This window comes from Condylura cristata, unplaced genomic scaffold (genome assembly GCF_000260355.1).
Source record: "Condylura cristata isolate star-nosed mole 26May11 unplaced genomic scaffold, ConCri1.0 scaffold00006, whole genome shotgun sequence".
Classification (NCBI taxonomy): Eukaryota; Metazoa; Chordata; class Mammalia; order Eulipotyphla; family Talpidae; genus Condylura; species Condylura cristata.
The window spans coordinates 51,937,972-51,957,653 of record NW_004567107.1 but is presented as its reverse complement, the minus strand read 5'-3'; the positions used below and the strand labels follow the sequence as shown (position 1 = coordinate 51,957,653).

Here is a 19,682-nt window from a genome sequence, read left to right as displayed (position 1 = left end):
AAAAAAAAAAAATCTTAGAAACACTGTGTGCCAATATGCAGTTAAGAACTGAGCATATTTTAAAACTCTAAGCTGAGCCAGATTTTGTTTGTAATCATTCATTTTGAACACAATAATGAACCTATTCCATAAGTTAATTGGCTTCTGATTTCCTTTTGAGGTACACATACTCTGAACTGAATTAAAGTTGTAAGAAACCCTCAGGAAATTGAAGAGTATGTACTTCACCTTGAAATATATATGATAAATGTCTTTTTAAATTTTCTATCAGAATATGAACTTCAATGTTATTTGGTCAAAGCTTTCATACAATACTGAGACTTAAGGCGCAAAAACAGTTATTAGTATTTATCACTCAGATTAAACTATATAGCCTTTTGGAAAAGAATGATGGATTTGTAATTCTACCACTTCAAATTTTTGACTAAGAGATCTCCTTAGTGTCTACCATGTTCTGAATAAAGATGTGTTCATTTTTAGATAAGAGTTATGTGATGAGTATAACCATTGATATGTTTTCTTACTGTAGCTTTAATGAAAAATCTTGCAAGAATTCTGTTGAAAGGCTGATGGCAAGAATTCCGCTGAAAGGCTGTGTTGGATCTTAATGAAGCCTATTCACATCAAAAGCAACTGTGCTCATGATCTTAATAGCACTACAATTTTTATCCCAATACAATTCAGTTTCAAAAGTCACTTCCTACCTCATACCTATCCATATGTTCAATTGAAACATTATCTGGTTTTATCTTTTCATAGTATTTCTTCCCTCTATTATAGTACACTTTTGAAAAGTAACTTGTTTATGCATAAAGTCAAATTTTGAAATTACCAGTTATCAGTATTTCATAAGTATCTTCATTAAACTGTGTCTATATTTTAACTATTAAAAATGTTTTAAATTTGTTCATGTGAAAGTACAAAAATGTTGTATAGTGCCTCCTTGGTGGATCAAGAGATCAAGCCACAGTACTATCAAGTTATCACCAGCCACTGCAGCATGAATTCCATCTCTAGCCAAGAAGCTAACCGATATGGCAAGGAAGACCTCTGCTATCTTGCTCACTGCTCCCCTCAGCAGTGTATTTCAGGAGATTCACCTGTTCTGCTCCCTCATCTGTTCTGTGAGTCCTCTCACTGTCCCTGAACCTCTGGCCTGTACCCTAGTTCTGTATGCATAAATAAATCTTTAAAAAATAAAAAAAGAATCCAAGTAGTTGCTCCCAGTTTTTCAATAAGTGAAATCAACAATTTATAAAGATTTTTTGAAACCTTTTTTTCAAAATTAGTTAAAATATCAATAGCTAGAGAAATTCAGTTTAATATACAGTACCCCTACTTTTGATTTGGGATCTCATTAGGGATCTATTATGACAGGCTATCATAAATCAGATTATCTCATGGTCTCCATGTGAACTTCAAAATGTTTACTATTTTCCATATCAACCAGAAATTATTTATTTTACACCTGACTGGTTCTGAAGCACAGATTTAAATTCTAGCTTTCACATATTAGCTGCATTCTAATCTGGTGACTATATCTAAATATTAAAGGAAAATATTCACAATATTATCTTTGCTATGCAAATTGGAAATGCCTGTGGGATAAAACAATGCCTCCAGGCATTTTCAAATAAATAGATACAGAAGTGTATTTCATGTACAGTTTACTTCCCAACTACTTTAAATATTATTGATCTCAGCATTATTTATTTATAATTATAACAAGTTCATTTTCCCTTGAAATATTTATTTTTGATGATGACAAGAAAATGTATCAAAGTCATTTAAATTCAGAGTAGGTAAACCTTTACCATTGTTACTGACTAGCCAAAGATTACTGTTTGTTTCACACGAAAATTTAAATATTTTTTGCTTGAGACTATGTCTAAAAAAAGAAAATTTATTCATAAAGTACCTGTTAATGCCTTTAAGATAGTTTTCAAAAGCCTAAAACAGAGTAAAAAAAAAAAACTATAATTCGAGTCAAAGGGTTTTTGAGGTCACTCTTTTCTTCCTGGCATATATTCTCCTGAATAACCTTATAAAGTAATATGTTAAAAGAATAAGGGTTACTCAGTGCCATTCCAGGTGACAGAATGTATATGCCTTTCATTTACAATTATTATAGTTTAGATACAGATGATTTTAAAGCTTTTTCATTTGTTCACTAGTTATAAATTCATCACATATTCCCCCCAAAGGCTAATGATAATTCTAATAACAGGACTTGAAGTTCTATACTTAAATGCTAGAATTCTGGGATACTATTGTCCACACATAGATGTAGATAAGATACACTGAAGACAAAAAACCTTCCACTTAACAACTAATCACCTACTCACTTGACTTTATACCTACATAAATTCTGTATGGTGAATTTATCTCAGTTGGGACTCTCTAGTTGTAATTCATATAATTATGTCCAACTGCATGAAGCTGTAGGTATATATGGCAAATAGGTGAATTTACCTGTGTAAGATTCTAAGAGAAAGTTAACTTAAATGCTATTTAAATTCAGAAGTCAATAGAAAAAAGCTGTGATCAACCAGCAAAGACATGTCATGTACTCACCACCCTCATTTGCTAAGGGTAAAAATCTTCACATACCAAACTGTTTAAACTCTAGTCCAAAATTAGATCCCCCAATGTCAAATTACTCAGTTCTATTAACTCCCCAGTACAGTGTCAATTTATACAATTTTTAAACTGTGGCCTGGAACAAAGATTATAGCTATTTTTTCTTATGCCTCCCTCAAAAAAAAAACAACAAAGTAAACTCTGGAAGTGGAATGGTTGGGGGGAAACAAAGACTGACTAGGAATTCTGAAACCTACTCAGTGACACTACTCAATAAAACAATTCAGTAATAAGTTCCCTGTATTTTGGGGGTTTTTTGCTTCTCTCTCATGTTGCAGATGTGAAACTATAAATGAAAAAACCTGGAAGTGCTAATCAATGTAGTAAGAAAAAGTTGCAGCAAAAGCCTGCTCTCTCCAGTCAAAGTACTAGGAAAGGTACAGCCTAACAAGAAGAAAACTTAGACCCTATCCAAAACTTAGACCAAAGTCAAACAGCACAGGGAAAAAATGTGGCCCCCATACCACCCAGATGTACCAAGACTGTGTGGTCCATCTTTGCTGTGAAGTTAACACCCTTTTCCAATAGGCAGTGTCAGAGAGGCTAATACAAAGCCAGAGTTTTCACTACTACTAACATTAACAAAGTTCCTTCCGGCCACGGTATCAGTGAAAATCACTAAAGGAACAAGAGCCAATAAATATTATAATGGCAGAAACATAAGAATATCAGACAATTTTAAATTAAAGACTTTAATGTAAGTACACAAGAATAAATTAGAAGTCTCAACAAAAAGGATAGAAAGTCTCAGCAAAAAAGAGATGAAGAAACAAAAAGAAATGTTGTAATCAAAAAAGTGTAAAATACAAAATAACCCAATGGCTGGGCTCAATAGCACAATAGCTGGGACAAAGAATCAATGAACTAGAAAAGACAATGATGGAAACTAAGATTACTGGCTCATACATTTGCTAAAACATTTACTTTCCTTGAGTCCATAAAAATTTCTAAAAATCCTCCCAAAATCTACACCATTTTTCAAAAATCTGTAACTTTTCCTGCCATGCTTTCAAGGGCTATTTTCTTATATGGCATGACACCAGACATAAAACATCAGCGAAAATAATGAGATACTGTTTATGTTGGAAAGTTTAATGTAAAGGTTTATTACATCTACTATTTTTTTTGAGTAAAATTATATACACGTTTAGGTTTAGCAATAAATGCGTTTTACTACATTCAGCCTTTTGTAAATAAAAGTCGCTGTTTTTAAGTTTTATAAGGTTAGTCAAATTTAAAGTGACAACATTACAGAGAGCCAAACATTAAGTACATTTCATCAATAGTGTTGTTTAAAATCCACTGTATCTTTACTAATTTTCCCATCTACATTTTCTATTCATTGTGGAGTGTATCAAAATTTCCTTCTTTTATTGTACCATTGTTTATTCCTCTCTTCAGATCTGTCAATATATCTTTTATCTATATATTCATGTTCTAATGTTAAGGTCTTATAAAGTTAAAATTATACACATCTTCCTGATTTACTGACTGTTTTGTCACTGTATAATGACATTCGTTATATCTTGTGGCAATTCTGTCTTAAAATTTACTTTGTCTACTATAAGTTTCATATTTAGCTCTAGGTCTTTTGTTGGAGTTTACATGTAAAGTAGTTATTGATAAGTAAGAACTTTTCATTTTTAAAAATAGTTTTCTACCATAATTATTTTTTCCCTTTATTGAGAAAAATTTATTCCCTGATTTCTCTCTATTTATGCATATCTATATCTTCTACAGGTATTTTCTTTGTGGTTACCAAGCCACTAATAAAACAAAATCTTAAGTTATCATAGTCTATCACAAGCTGATAACAGCTTAAATTCAATCATAAGCAAAAACTCTCCCTCATTTACATGTTATTGTTGTCACAAATTAATTTTTATTATGTATCCATAAAAACATTTTTGCTACAAAAGTTATGTTAAAACTTTCAAGAAGGTGGCCCTCCCTGGTGGCGCAGCGGGTTAAAGCACCGCACTAAGAAGCTGAAACCACTTCATGAGTTCGATTCCTGCCTGCCCCGGAGGTGACTACATGGTGTGGCAGACCTCTCCTGACCCGCCCGCTGCTCCCCTCAGCAGTGTACTTCGTCGATCTGCCTGTTCTGCTCCTCACTCTGTGTCTGGTGAAGCCTCTCACTGCCCCTGAGCCTCTGGCCTGTACCTCAGTTCTGTATGCACAAATAAGTAAATCTTTTTTTTTTTTTTTAAAGATTTATTTATTTATGCATACAGAACTGGGGTACAGGCCAGAGGCTCAGGGACGGTGAGAGGCTTCACCAGAGACAGAGTGGGGAGCAGAACAGGCAGACTGATGAAGTACACTGCTGAGGGGAGCAGCGGGCGGGTCAGGAGAGGTCTGGCTCGCCATGTGGTCTCCTCCGGGGCAGGCGGGGATTGAACTCATGCGGAAGTGGCTTCAGATTCTCAGTGCTGTGCTTTAACCCGCTGCGCCACCAGGGAGGGCCCACAAATAAGTAAATCTTAAAAAAAAAAAAAAAAAAAAAAAACTTCCAAGAAGGTAATAATCACTTTAACAAAAAGAGATCTGACAATCCTAAATACTTAAAATTCATCCGTAAATCCCTTCTTAATTATTGAAACATTTCTTTGAGAATGTATTTATCTATTACACAATTTTCATTATTTCCAAACCTTTAAACTTAACAATACTTTTATCATACATTTTCCTCAAGATTATGTTTTATGCTGGCCTTGTAAACTGCTCATGATTCTTAGAAGCACACTATTCCAGTTCTCTTCATACTTCATACTTCATTCCAGTTCCCTTCATTCATATAGTTTGAAGTATCTCTCATGAAGATAATATATGTCAAAGTGCAGAAACAATTCAGTGCTACTCAAAATGCAGGACTATGAATTGCTTATTAGTAGTTTCCTACAAAATAAGTCAAGATAAGTAACAAGACTTTTCTCAATGAAAAAAGCCTAAATGATGTACATTCTGGCACATGCTACTTACTGTTTGATACCAACACAGGTCTGCAGACCATATTTATATAACTCCCCTAATACACTCATTTAAATAAATAATAAAAAAAAGAACAGAAAGTACATAATATAAAAAAAGATTTAAACTAATACAAAACATATTTTTTTAAAGGAATGGGGGAACAGAGTAACAATTACCAAATTATAGCAATAAAGAAAAAGAACAAGTCGATTCCTGGGAATCTTTGTCACAATAGTGGATTACAAACACAATGCCAAATGCAGAGCTATGCAAAATACAAGACTGGACAATATTGAGTAAATCTTTAAAAATTATTTATACAATTTGAGCACGCAAAATAACAAGTTTCAGCCATTTTACCCAAAACTCAAAAGTAATTCTTTATGAGAAAATATAGTATTAATTGCTTAAAATCAGGATGAAGTTTGTTACAGGTGAAGATAATGGAATTTCTATATAATGCATTTTTAATGATCTAAAGAAAGTTGAAAAATCAAGTTTATAAACGTTATTAAGGGGTGGGAAGAGCACAAGGGAATATGGAGATTGTTGGTGGTGGGATAATCATGGGGATTATACCTGAGGGGAGAAATGAAATAAAAAACTTTACAAAAAATGAACAACATAGTAAGAACATTTAAAAAATAATAAAATGTAAAATATAATTAAAAATTTAGATGTATTATTTTTAATGCTACACATTTAATATATTCATAATCTATAAATTGTTACTATTTCAATGCTTATCATTCCTACCTAGTGAAGGTACAATATTTCCTTATTCATTCAAATATAAAATACAGTGGTTATGTTCTTATGACACTAATAACATACTGAAGAGGTTTTATAAAATAGCAAGGAAATTAGATTTCCAGAGCTAATAAACTAGTGATATATCCAAAATGTGCTGTTGGCAGCAGCAGTTCATAAAAAACTCATAAAATGACAGGTAAACTCAAATAACTATAAATCACAGAAAATAAGATTTTCTACAAGAAAATTCATAAGGGCAATACAATATATACAAAATATTTTCTATTTCTATGATATTTTATTAGGAAAATCAAAATTTTATTTTCAGTAACATAGACTTCTATTTAAAATAGAATTAGTGAAAACTTCATAGATCTTTTTTCAAGTCAAGGAAATATTCACATTATTTTGAATATACTTATCAGAGTTCTTAGTAAACTTTTACAAATTGTCTCTCCACAAACATCTTCCAATTAACTAGACAGAAACCTTTAACAGAACAAATAAAACTATCATTTCCTAACTTCCAGCACAGTGACTGACACACAAGACTATAGTCAATTGACATTTCTTGAATGAATAGATATAGCAAAGATAACTATTTTAATTGTGGTCATGTGTTCTTTAATCTCACATTCCATTTTCATACAGTATTTAGTATATCCCATTCATCCATGCCTAAAGATAACAATTTTCCTCTATTAATTTAAAGGTTCTAGAATCTTTATTAACTACTTTTAACTCAAATGTTTATTAAACATTTTCTTTAGTGCTTTATGTCTTCCTTTGTCTAAAATGAAGACATAAAACAGAACTGATAAAGAAAAATCAATAAAACATTCAAAACTAAAAATCTCAGATCAGGGGTTTAGAAATTAAGGACAACAAGGAATTACTGGATTTGAGTGACAATGTGAAAGAGAAAATGACTGAACTCGAGAATTGATTTTCTGTTCAAAAAGAATCAAAAAGTATCATAGATTACCCTCAAAATGTAATATTCCAAGAAAAGGAAGAAAATATCATACTTGAAATGAAAAAGTTAGGTAGTATATTGAGTTTGAAGATCATGGCAGTACATGAATTTGAAATGCTCTAGGCAATGGAAATATATATAGAAGAAAAAGTCCACAAAAAAAGAATATAAACTGGCTTAGACTTCATGCATATTAAGAAAAATGCTATTGAAGCTACTTCAGGATATCATTTGGTATACTGTATGCAAAGATACAAGCAAAGATTCAACAATGTAACTGCATGTAGGAAAAATAGGGATTTTCTGACATTGTTAGTAGATACAAAGTTGGCACAATTTGGCACTATCTATAACAACTATAAATGAATGTACTGATAGCTTTTTGTTGATTGTACAAATCACCTATTACTAGATAATGCTACCCATAATTTAGCAGTTTAAAACAACAAACACTGGAAGAATAAGTTCTGATATGATAATATAAAGAACTCTGCTGATCTACTCCCCAGCAAAACTCCAGCAAACTATGAAAACGACCACTTACAAAGTTTCTGTAAGTGGTATTAAGGATAAGCAGCAAATGAAGAAACACCTGCCCAAGAAAATCAATATAAGTTCAGTAAGGCAAGTGTTTATGTTATCTGAACCAAGGCATCCCCTTGCTTCACTCTCCTAACTCAGGCAAGGTAAAGAGTCCAACCTAGGCTACTGAAAGAACACAGGGTTCCTTCTACCCTGAGTTCCCACACAGAGGACTTTGCCCCACCTTGATTAGAGCAATATGTCAACTTCTTTTATTCTGCCCTAAGCTAACCTGATGTTGAAGTCAAGTCCAGTCACATGCATTTGAGAGGTGAGGATTACATTATTTTGTCCAGACCCAAATTTGACCATTTACCTTGGGCATAGACATTGAGAATACTGGAACCCAAACTCCCATGCCCCATCTTATGATGTAGTGGTACTAGACCAGAAGCTAAAATTTGATAGAACTGATTATTTTTTTTAAGATTTATTTTATTTATGCACACAAGAGCTGAGTATAGGCCAGAGGTGCCGGGGGTGGGAATGAGAGGATTCACCAGAGACAGAGTGGTGAACAGAACTGGTGGATTAAAACCCTCTAGAGAAAAATAGGTACTTTTTTTAAAGATAAGAGTTGATCCATCAGAAAAATAGTTGATCCATCAGAATAAAGATTAAGACACAGAACCAAAATACAAGTATCAACAATGTTATAAACAAAGAGAAGTAGATAAGTCATTAATATTAGTTGAAACCTTCAATATCCCATTGTGATCTGAGATTGTTTTTAATAAAATTGACATTTAAATTTGGTGAAATCTGAGTAAACAATATGTTCTCCACAACATGGGTAGATTTCATTCAATAAGTTGAAGGACTCAATAAAACAAAACACTAGCCTCCCTAACCATGAAAACAACAGCAAACTCTATTTAGCCTTCACCTGCATTACCAGCTCTCCTAGGTCTTAAACCTACCAGCCCATTCAACAGATATGGACTTGCCAGTCTCAATAAGAAAAAAAAAAAAAAAAACTCTTCTTTTTTTATATTAATATAAAGAAAATATATAAAAGACTCAAAAAAATTAAGAACAGAAGGGAACTTTGCAAATCTGCTAAAAGACATCAATATAAAATCACAGACAAGTTTATACTTAAGGGGTAATTAACAGATATTTTCACCTTAAAATGAGGGATAAGACAAGAACTTCCACTCTGCCCACTTCTATTGAACAATGAACAGAAGTTCTAACCAGGACAGGAGCTACGAGAAAGAAATAAGAAACATCAAACTAAGAAAGGAAAAAGCAAAACTGTATTTGCAGGTTTGATATAATCTTATAGGCAAAAAAAAAAAAAATCCTAAAGAATTCACTAAAAAACTATTCAAAATAATAAATAAGTTCAGCACCATTACAGGATATGAGATCAGCAAGCAAAATCACTTACTCTGACTAATCTGAAAATAAACTTTTTTAAAGAAATTCAACTTACAATTAGATTAAAATACTTATATGGATTTATCTTTAAAAAGATGTCAAAACTTACTGCAAAACAATAGAAATCAAGACAATATGATACTGGGACAAGAACATACATACAGATCAATGGAACAGAACTGAGATTTCAGAAATAAATTCACACACCTACGGTCAACCCATTTTCCACAAAAATACAAAGACCATCTAATAGGAAACAGTAATCTTTTCAATAGGTACTGATAATGACTAGATAACCAAGTGCAAAATTAGGTAGTTGGAACTACCTGTACAAAACAACTCAAAAGTGTAGCAATAACACAAATGCACTATTATTACTGCTTGTCTGTAAAAAAAGGAATGGGGTAGCTGAAGCCAGTGGTTATAGGGAGACTTCTCATTGTATATTCATTAATACTTTCTAAAAATGTTAAGTTGTATGACCATATTACTTAATCAAAAATTAACTTTAAAAAGTCACAATGGCCCTCTCTAACAGCACAGTGGGTTAAAGCACAGCACTGCAAGCTAGCCACAGTCACTTTAGTGCAAGTTCTACCTCCAAACCCAGAGGTGATCCACATGGCACAGCAGACCTCTCCTGACCCGCCCGCTGCTCCACTCAGCAGTGTACTTTGTCAGTGTGCCTGTCATGCTCCCCACTATGGTGAATTCACTCACCACCCCTGTACCTCTGGGTTGTACCCCAGTTCTGTATGCACAAATAAATAAATCTTAAAAAAAAAATGAGAATCAAATGAATCCAAAATATAGGATTTTTACAGGACAATAACTATGTTTATTGTTTAAAATGTTATTAATGAAGAGTATAGGCTGTTCTAGATGAGTGATAACTCATCGCTCACTCTTAACACCACAAAGGTATTTTGATAAAATACTATGTGCCCTCTCATGTAATGTGGTATTACATTTAATACCTATGATTGTTTTGCCAAAACATCAAATTGAGACTGAATGAGCACCTAGTTATAATTACAAGTTAATAATTACAGGTTACAGACAGTTAAAAATCTGGAAAATTCAGAATGTAGAAAACTGCAGGCTAAAGATGCCAATATATTCCAAATTAAAATGCAAAGAAAGAGGAGATATCTCTATATTCAGTAAGTACACTATGTTTTGTTTCACATGTGAAGAACTTTTTTTAAAAAGCTAGGAGGGGGCCCTCCCTGGTGGCGCAGTGGGTTAAAGCACTGCACTAGGAAGCTTAAGCTACCTCGGCATGAGTTCGATCCCCACCTGCCCTGGAGGTGACCACATGGTGAGGCAGACCTCTCCTGAGCTGCCCACTGCTCCCCTCAGCAGTGTACTTCGTCGATCTGCCTGTTCTACTCCCCACTCTATCTCTGGTGAAGCCTCTCACCCTCTGCATCTCTGGCCTGTACCCCAGTTCTGTATGCACAAATAAGTATTAAAAAAAAAAGCTAGGAGGTAATAAAAGAAATCTGAAAATTGAATGGACATCTGTGTATCCTAGGGAATAATTACAGAATTCTGAGAAAAATATGGAAATGTTAAAAGTTCTTATCTTTTAGAGATAAACAGTTCTCATATACTGATTTTGAACTTGCAAACTGTACTGGCTTTTTATTAAAATTTATTTTAACTCTAAAATCAAATACCTATGGTACTTTCTCAGTCATTTGCAGGCATGTGCAAAACAGTGCAGAAGTTCCCAGGTGAGGTCAAACAAGGGGACATCCTGCCTTCTTAATCTTCCTGCCATATTAGAAACAAGTTTTTATCTTACATTGTATTTAGAGTTCTGTTTTTCACGTCTGTACTTTTTGCTGATGATTTCACTCTTTAATATGCTCACCAAGTGTGTTACTAAATAGCTCTCCAGTATTTCTAAGTCCAAGAGGGCTGTGATGCACCTAATGGAGGAAAAAGATGTGTTTCTTCATGATTGAGATACAGAGCTATTGGTCACAAGTTCAAAGGTAATCACCAATATTTATTAAATAAGATGATTTAAACAGAAAAACACATAAAACAACTTATATATTAAACAGCTAACAAAAATGTTGTGACCAGAGGTTCACAGGAATCTAATCTTTCATTTCCCCTAGGAACAATGGTTCTAATTTGTGTTCTCAATGACTTTACACAACAGAACTGTTGTGAATAATGACTTGACCATGAACACTAATATAATCATATGTAAAAAATATGATATCTGGGACTGTTTCAAAATAATTCATTGCTTATAAAGGGGACAGAGGAATAGAATAAAATAAAAGTTTACAGATGAAACAAGACTGGTCATGTGTTGATAACTGTTGAAGTTAGGTGACAGGTAAACAAGGGAGAAAGTTCATCTGTTTTTTCCTGCATCTGCATCTAATATAAATTTTCCATAATAAAAACTAAAACACATATGATGCACAAAAACATACATACACAGACATCTCCAAAATAGTCTTAAAATTACAAAGAAAGACCCAAAAAGTCAAGCAAAGTAAAGTATTGAGTAAGGCAAACATTTTTTCTAAAAGCATTTAGGGTAGCATAATACTCTGCATGGGATTGTTCTATTCATCTCAGGATATTTACTAATCCCACTCACTATGTCAGTAACAACATGGGTTGAAAGCAATAATGCAGGCAAAGCTTTATCCAGAGGCCATTTATAGCAGCATCACTACACAATTTTTAAAAATATAAAACAACCTTAGTGTGGAACAAGACACTATTCAAATATAATATTTGATACATCAATATAATAGAATACACTGTAACCCCTAAAATTATATTATACTTTATTGTACTTCCTCTTAAAAATGATGAGCTGATAACAAAACATAGTTATCATCAAGTCACATGACCTTGAAGAAAATCCTATCAGCATGGAAAACAAGAGTACCCAAAATGCACAATAAGGTTGTCAAATATTTGAAGGACAGAGAATAGGCTCACAAAGAGAGAAAAAGAAATGAGAATACTCATAATCTAAAGACCAAATAGTATTGTTAGTGGAAGAGGAAGCTATTTTTCTGGAAAAGACCACCAAGGCACTAAATATCCAATTAGTAAGTACGGAGAGCAGAAATCAACCAGAATCAAGATGTGTAATTAGGCAACATTTACAAAGCAGTTGGGCTTCCCACTTAACCAAGTTCAGAACATCTACCTGTAGTACTTACCTAAAATAATTGCAAGACTACTTTTTAAAAATAATATAATAGTTTATTTTTACATCATTTTGTACCTTTTTCCATCTCAGATGTAATCCCCATGGGCTTCCCATCACCAAATCGCCCATGTGCATCACCATAGTCCAGTGTACTTCCCCCCCTACACACACCATTTTTGATCCTATTACCCACTCAACCCCTGTAAAATGTTTCTGGTATATAATTGTTCATTATTATCATTATTTTCTTGCCTGGTCCTTTATACTCCTGCTACGAGTGAAACCATCTGGTATTTTTCCTTTTCTTTCAGGCTTATCTCACTAAGCATAATCTTTTCCAGCTCCATCCATGTTGCTGCAAAAGACATGCGTTATTTTTTTTTTGGTTGCTGAGTAATATTCCATTGTGTATATGTACATGTTTTTAATCCAGTCATCTACTTTTGGGTATTTGGGTTGTTTCCATGTCTTTCCAATTGTGAATAAAGCAGCAATAAACATGGAGGTACAGATGTCTTTTTGAATAAGTGTTTTTGTGTCTTTTGGGTAGATACCTAGGAGTGGGATTGCTGGGTCATATGGAAGCTCCATGTTAAGCAGTTTTCCACAGTGGTTGTACTCGTTTGCACCACCAGCAGTGCAGGAGAGTTCCTTTTTCTCCACATCCTCGCCAACATTTACTGTTGCTTGTTGTTTTAAGATGTAAGTAACATTCTCACTGGTGGGAGGTGGTATCTCATTGTGGTTTTATTGTGCATCTCCCTTATTACAGTGATGTTTAACATTTTCTCATGTTTGTTGGTCATCTGCATTTCCTCTTTGGAGAAGTGTCTTTTTTGCTCTTCTGCCCATTTTTTGATGGGGTTGTTTATTTTTGCTGTTTCATCAGTTCATTGTATATCTTTGTAATCAATCCTTTATCGCTAGTTTTGTATGAGAAAAATATTTTCCCAGTCAATGGAATATTTGTTTGATTTTTGTAATCTCTTTTGCTGTACAGAAGCTCAAAGACTACCTGTTAAGTAGCAATTTGCCTGTCAAATGTCCTTACTATTGCTGTTGGAGCAAGTAGTACAATCAGAAAAGGAACTGACTTAAGGGAGTAATTCATTCTCTACAGTGAAACCTGTCTGTCACACACTCTTCAAGGAAGTTTTTGATGTCCCCCTCCTCTACATCTTACAAAAAACTCACTGTCAATCCATCCATTCAGAGAAGTTATCTTATAAACAGATAACAAAAATGCAAAGACATTAGTGGAACTTGAATGGAAAATGGCAACAGAGAAAAACTCCTGCTTTGCTCCTGGGAGAAAGCCCATATAGGCACTGAATTCAGAGCATCCTGCTACAGTGGACTAAGTTAGTGTTCCTTACAATCACCAGGTTGAATTAGTATGAAAGAAGAGATGCAGAGCAAATTCAAAAAACATAATTGGTGAGAGGAGGAAAAGGTGCCTACTGGAGTGGAAACTGATTTCATACCTGTACCAGAACAGGCAAAGCTGCTTGTTGGTTATCAAGCTGGGGAAGATATAGGCATGAAAGCTATGGGAGACAAGCAGAATAGTACCACAGTAAGGAAAACAAAGCTCAGAAAAGCGTAGTTCATCCTACCTATTTTCCCCAAGAGCAGGCAGAGGCAAGACTGAGCTAATAGGGTATGGCAACACTGGAACCTTCTGGGGTGCAATTGGAAATGCTGAGACATGGATCCAAGGCCCCAAAGAGCACTGCCAGTGGAACAAGCCAAGCCCTCAAAACCCATGGATCTTTCCAGTTATTTCGAGACCCTCCATACTTCTCTACTTCCTCACTGAAGTCCTAGCTACTGATTAGTTCTCTCTGTCATAGAGTGCCACCTAATGAAAAAATGGAAACTCTGCACTTCTAATATTCAGAATGTAAATAGAGAGAAGAAAGGACACAACTACTGGCAGCCTGAGGCCTTGGGGGTATACCGTATCACAGAACAAGAACAAGCCTCCAAAATCAAAACCAGGAAGACCAGAATGATGGTTTCTTCCTATCAGGCCTAGCACTCAAAATTACTATGATAAAGAAATGGAAGAAAACAGAAATACAATAAAACCAAATGACTGTACTGAGAAAGTTAAAATGGAGTATTAAAACTCAAAGTTTAAACTTAAAAACAATGGAGATACAGCATATATAGTGATTAACAGATAAAGCAATCTGGAGAAAACCATGTAAGTAGATAGATCAAATGGAAGATCCAATCAGTGACTTGAAGATGATAATGAACAAAGACTTCAGGAGGAAGAAGAAAGAGATACAAGGGGGAGAGGGAATGAAAAAATACTTCCAGGATTATCTAGCTCCATGAGGAAATGCAATATAAGAATTACATGTTTCCCAGAAAGGGGTAAAAAAAAGAGGTAAGGGTGCAGAAAACTTAGCTATAAAGAAATTAACAGGAAAACTTCCAAACCTAGAGTTGGAACACATACAAATCTATAAAGCTAACTGAACACCAGGGAACCTGAACAGAATGAGACTCACAATAGGTAGTGGTGAAGGTCCAAGAATTTAAGACAAGAAGTGATACTGAAGCCAGCTGTAAGAAGAATCAGATAATCTACAGGGTAACCCAGACTGGACCGATATCAGACTTCTCTGAAGAAACAATAAGCGCAAAAAGACAATGGAACAAAGTGATTAAATACTTAAAAGACAAAAGATTACTCTGCCCTGCAATATTCTCCTTGCTGTTACGAGGTTGGGATGAATAAAGGCCTTCTGAGACAGACAGAAGCTAGAGTTTGCAAACACTAGACCCTACATCCATTGTCCAAGAAATGTTCTAAGAAGCTATAGGTATATAAATCAAAGAGAAGAATATCTGGAAAGCACTGAAGAAGGAATAAAATTAAGGACAAAATGGAACAGTTGACCTTCACATAGCAATCAAGATGTAAAAAGACTAAACATACCAATTGAAAGACACAAAATATCTAGTGGGATTAAAAACAGAATCCAACCTTTTGCTCTCTTCAAGAAATATACATAGCTCCAAAAATAAATGTAAAGCAGGCTCAAAATAAAGGGTTGGAAAGCAACACAATAAGAAATGGGACCAAAAGAAGGTCAGGGCAATCATACTCACATTTTATAAAATTCCCACCTAAAGACTAGAGACAGGGATGGAAACTATGTAATAATTAAGGGAACAATAAATACATCAAGGAGAAATAACACTCATCAATATAGATGCACCAAACAAAGGAACATATATAAGGCATTTCCTAGAAAATGTCTGAAAATAAGCATTGGAAAAATATTCATGGGAGGTGATTTCAACAATCCACTTTCACCAATGGACAGATCAAACATACAGAAAATAAATAAAGGCACAATAACTTTGAACAAAGAATAAGAACATATGGGCTTAATAAAGATTTAAGGTACACTGTACCCCCAAAAATCTTCATAAACATTCCTCTTTAGTGCAAATGGGATATTCTCCAGGACAGATCACAAGTTGGGTCAAAGAAAAAGTATTAACAATTCATGAAGACTGAATCATTACAAGCATCTCTGAATATATAGGTATCAAATTAAAAATCAACCACAACAAGAAAGCAGGAAAAAAAGCTCTAATATGTAAGACTGAACTACATACTAAATGACTACTGGGCTAAAGAGGAAATCAAGGGAGAAATTAAAATGCCTCAAGATAAATAACAGTGAGGACACAACCATCCAAAATTTATAGGAGGCGACAAAAGCAGTACTAACAGGAAATACAAAGCAATACAGGCCACATCAAGAAACAAAAAAGAATTCAAGTAAATAATCTTATCTCTCACATTAAGGTGCTCAGGCCAAAGACAGTAGAAGGAAGGAAATAAGAACATATTAAAGCAGAAATAAGTGAAACAGAAATCAAAAAGATAGTCTAAAACAATGATAAAACAAAAGCTGGTTTTTTGGAAAAAAATAAATAAACAAAATAGAGAAACCTAGAGATAGGCTGACAAAGAAAAGGGAGACACACAAATAAATAGAATCAGAAATGAGAGAGGTTACAACAGACATCTCAATAATACAGAGGACTATAAGTGATTACTATATGTATGCTACTAAGTTCATTAACCTAAAAGACAAGGACAAATTCCTAGAAATACACGAATATAAAAATGTACATACTCCCTGTTTTAAAATTGCACTACAATGTTTTAATTCTCAAAACAGTATTAACTAGAGGGGAAAAAACAGACAAATAGAAAATATCAACAACTGAGAGCCCAGGAGTAAACACACACCTCAAAGGAAAGTTCATCTACAACAAAGGAGCCAAGAGTGTACAACAGAGCAAGGAAAGACTCTTCAACAAATGGTTTTGGGAAAACTGGATCATCAACTGTAAAAAAGTTAAGCTATATGACTATCTCAGAACATATATAAAAATCAAGTTCTACCTCAGAACATATATAAAAATCAAGTTAAAATACATGCAAGACTTGAACTTAAGACCTGAGACCAGACCATATATAGAAAAAAATATAGGCAAAACACTCCACAAATTATGCCCAAGAGAATTCTTTGTGGAATCATATCTAATAACAAAAAGTAAACAACTGAGCCTATAAAAAAAATTAGAAAACTTCTGCACAGCAAAATAAACTATCACTGAAACAAGAAGTCACCCTTATATTAAATGGGAAAAAAATATGCACACCATACTTCTCATATGGGCTGATACCCAAAATCTACAATGAACTCATACAGCTCAACAAAAAAAGAAACCAAAGAACCCAATAAAAAAAATAGACAGAAGAAATAAGTAAGAAATTATCCAAGGAAGACATAGAGATGGCCAAGAGGCTCGTGATAATGTGTTCATTGTCACTTATCATCAAGGAGTTGCAAATCAAAACCACCATGAGATACTACCTCACACCTGTAAGAGTGGCCCATATCTAAAAGACCAAAAACAAGTATTAGGAGAGTATGGTGAAAAAGGAATCCTCTTACACTCTGGCCAGCCCCCTATGGAAAACAGCATGGAAATTTCTCAAAACATTAGAAATGTATCTCCTATCAGACTCAGCAGTTCTACTACGAGGTAGTTATCCTAAGAACATAAAAAAACGTTGATTCTAAGGGAAACATGCACTTGGATGTTCACTGCAGCACTATTTACAACTGCCGAGTTATGGAAATCTAAGTACCCAAACATAGATGAAGGACTGGGAAGATGTGGTAGACATACAAAAGTGGTAGAACACTATTCAGCTATTGAAAAGGTAAACTCTTGCCACTGAGGACAATATGGACACAGATGAAAGAGACTGAGTTAAGCAAAACAAATCAGGAGAAAGACAAATACTGTATGGTGTCACTTATATGTGAAATATAGAGAAACCAAGAAACAGTTCAAGGAAGAACAAAGTGAGAGGGAGCACAACAGACTGCCTTGATGGTGAATATGGTATAGTAACAATTTCTGAAGGTGGAGATCTTATACATCTAAAACACAAACAATAATACAAACCAACATTCTCTCAATTAAAAAAAAAAAATGAAAGTTGTAAAACGCATGTAAACAAAATGAAAAAAGATAAAGAAAAAGTAACTGAAAATATTAAAATTAAACTTAGATAGACTTTAGAAAGTCAAATTACAGACAAAAATGACACGATCTCAGGACTAGAGACTACCAAGCTGAATATAAGTAAATTTATCCTCCCAAAAATTATATTCAGATTATATAATCATGATTCCAATAAAGAAAAAGGATAAGGCATCCATATGCTTAGCTTCTCATTTAGGAAATATAATGAAGTGCATTAAATAGGGAAGTAAATGCTTTAATGGCTGTGTTAAGTGTCATGGGACTACTGTATACCAAATGTTTGATAAGGAATACCCGGCACCACTCCACTGTTTCTAATGACCAAGGAGCAGCCAAATAATCTATAGCTAAATGACTGGGCATCCCCTGCAGGGTAATACAAAGTATTAAGAGAAATCCCTCAACCTATTCCAGAACACTTACTCTACTATGGCAAGGTCATCCCGGATGTTCAAGCACAAACTGGAATTAAATTAAGGAAAAAAAGCCATATCTAGGAAGCATCATGTAAAGGAACTCACAAAGAAGGGCAGTGTCGAGTAAGAAGTCAAACAACAGGGACTTTTAAAAATTGAGTTATAACAGCTCTCAACAAACATACAGAGCAATCAAGTATACATGCTGAAGTCATAGCTTTATCTCTTACCCTCAAATTTTTCAAATATACCAGAATATGAGCATGAGATCTAGCTTATCTATACTCAGTAACTAATACCCCTTAATATAAACATAATAAATTCAATCATGGTACACAGTTATAGAACAATAATATCATTTCAAATTTAATAACTGAATAAAACATACTCATGAAAGAAAAACTCACCTTTCCACAACCAAACTGACTGCTTGTGTGAGATCTGGGTTTGTCACCTGGAGTCGTTTCCACAAAGACCATACAAATTCTTTATCAGCCTTAAAGAAACAAAAGACATCTTTAAATATTCCTATATCAGAAAAGACAGGATACTACATTACATTTAAAAATGAAAAATATAATGATCCGATCCCTAGTTTTAATATTATAAAACAGATTATTGAGAATAGCAGGAAAGCTTATTTTCAAAAGTTCTTACATTGGAAATTTACATTCACTTTTACTTCTTACTACACAGATTTTGAGGTATACATGTTGAAATGTTGAATATCACAGAACTTTTACTCTAGAAGAAGACTCGTTTCCAGCTATTTCTTCATTTTTCAGCTCCCCTTTTCAATAAACTTGCTTGAGAGAGTTACTAATAACCACTCTCACTACTTCCTCAGTGCTAAGACCCTACATTATCCTGCCAAATACACAATTCACCAATCTCATTGATCAGTCTCCCTTGTTCACACTGATCTCTTACTCTACTTGTAGGATCGTTGCACACTCACCATCAACCAGATTTTCATGTAGATGATCCCTACACATAATTCAAGTGTTTGTTTAAATGTTACCTTTTCAAGAGAAGTCTCTCTTGATTTTATATATATATATGTGTGTGTGTGTGTACATATATGTGTATACACATATATATGTATATACAAATATATACATATATGTGCACACATATATGTACATATATACATATATATGGG

General features: G+C 33.9%; 1 protein-coding gene across 5 annotated transcripts in view; it reads right to left on the bottom strand.

Moving 5' to 3' along the window:
* Positions 1-19,682, bottom strand: part of CNTLN (centlein, centrosomal protein) — a 219,635-nt gene that overhangs the window by 193,425 nt on the left and 6,528 nt on the right. For all 5 annotated transcript variants that reach the window (XM_004677679.2, XM_012721530.1, XM_012721531.1 and 2 more), the window contains exon 2: positions 18,928-19,016. In XM_004677679.2, the coding sequence (XP_004677736.1) occupies positions 18,928-19,016 (89 nt within the window). The remainder of the gene's footprint in view (positions 1-18,927; positions 19,017-19,682) is intronic.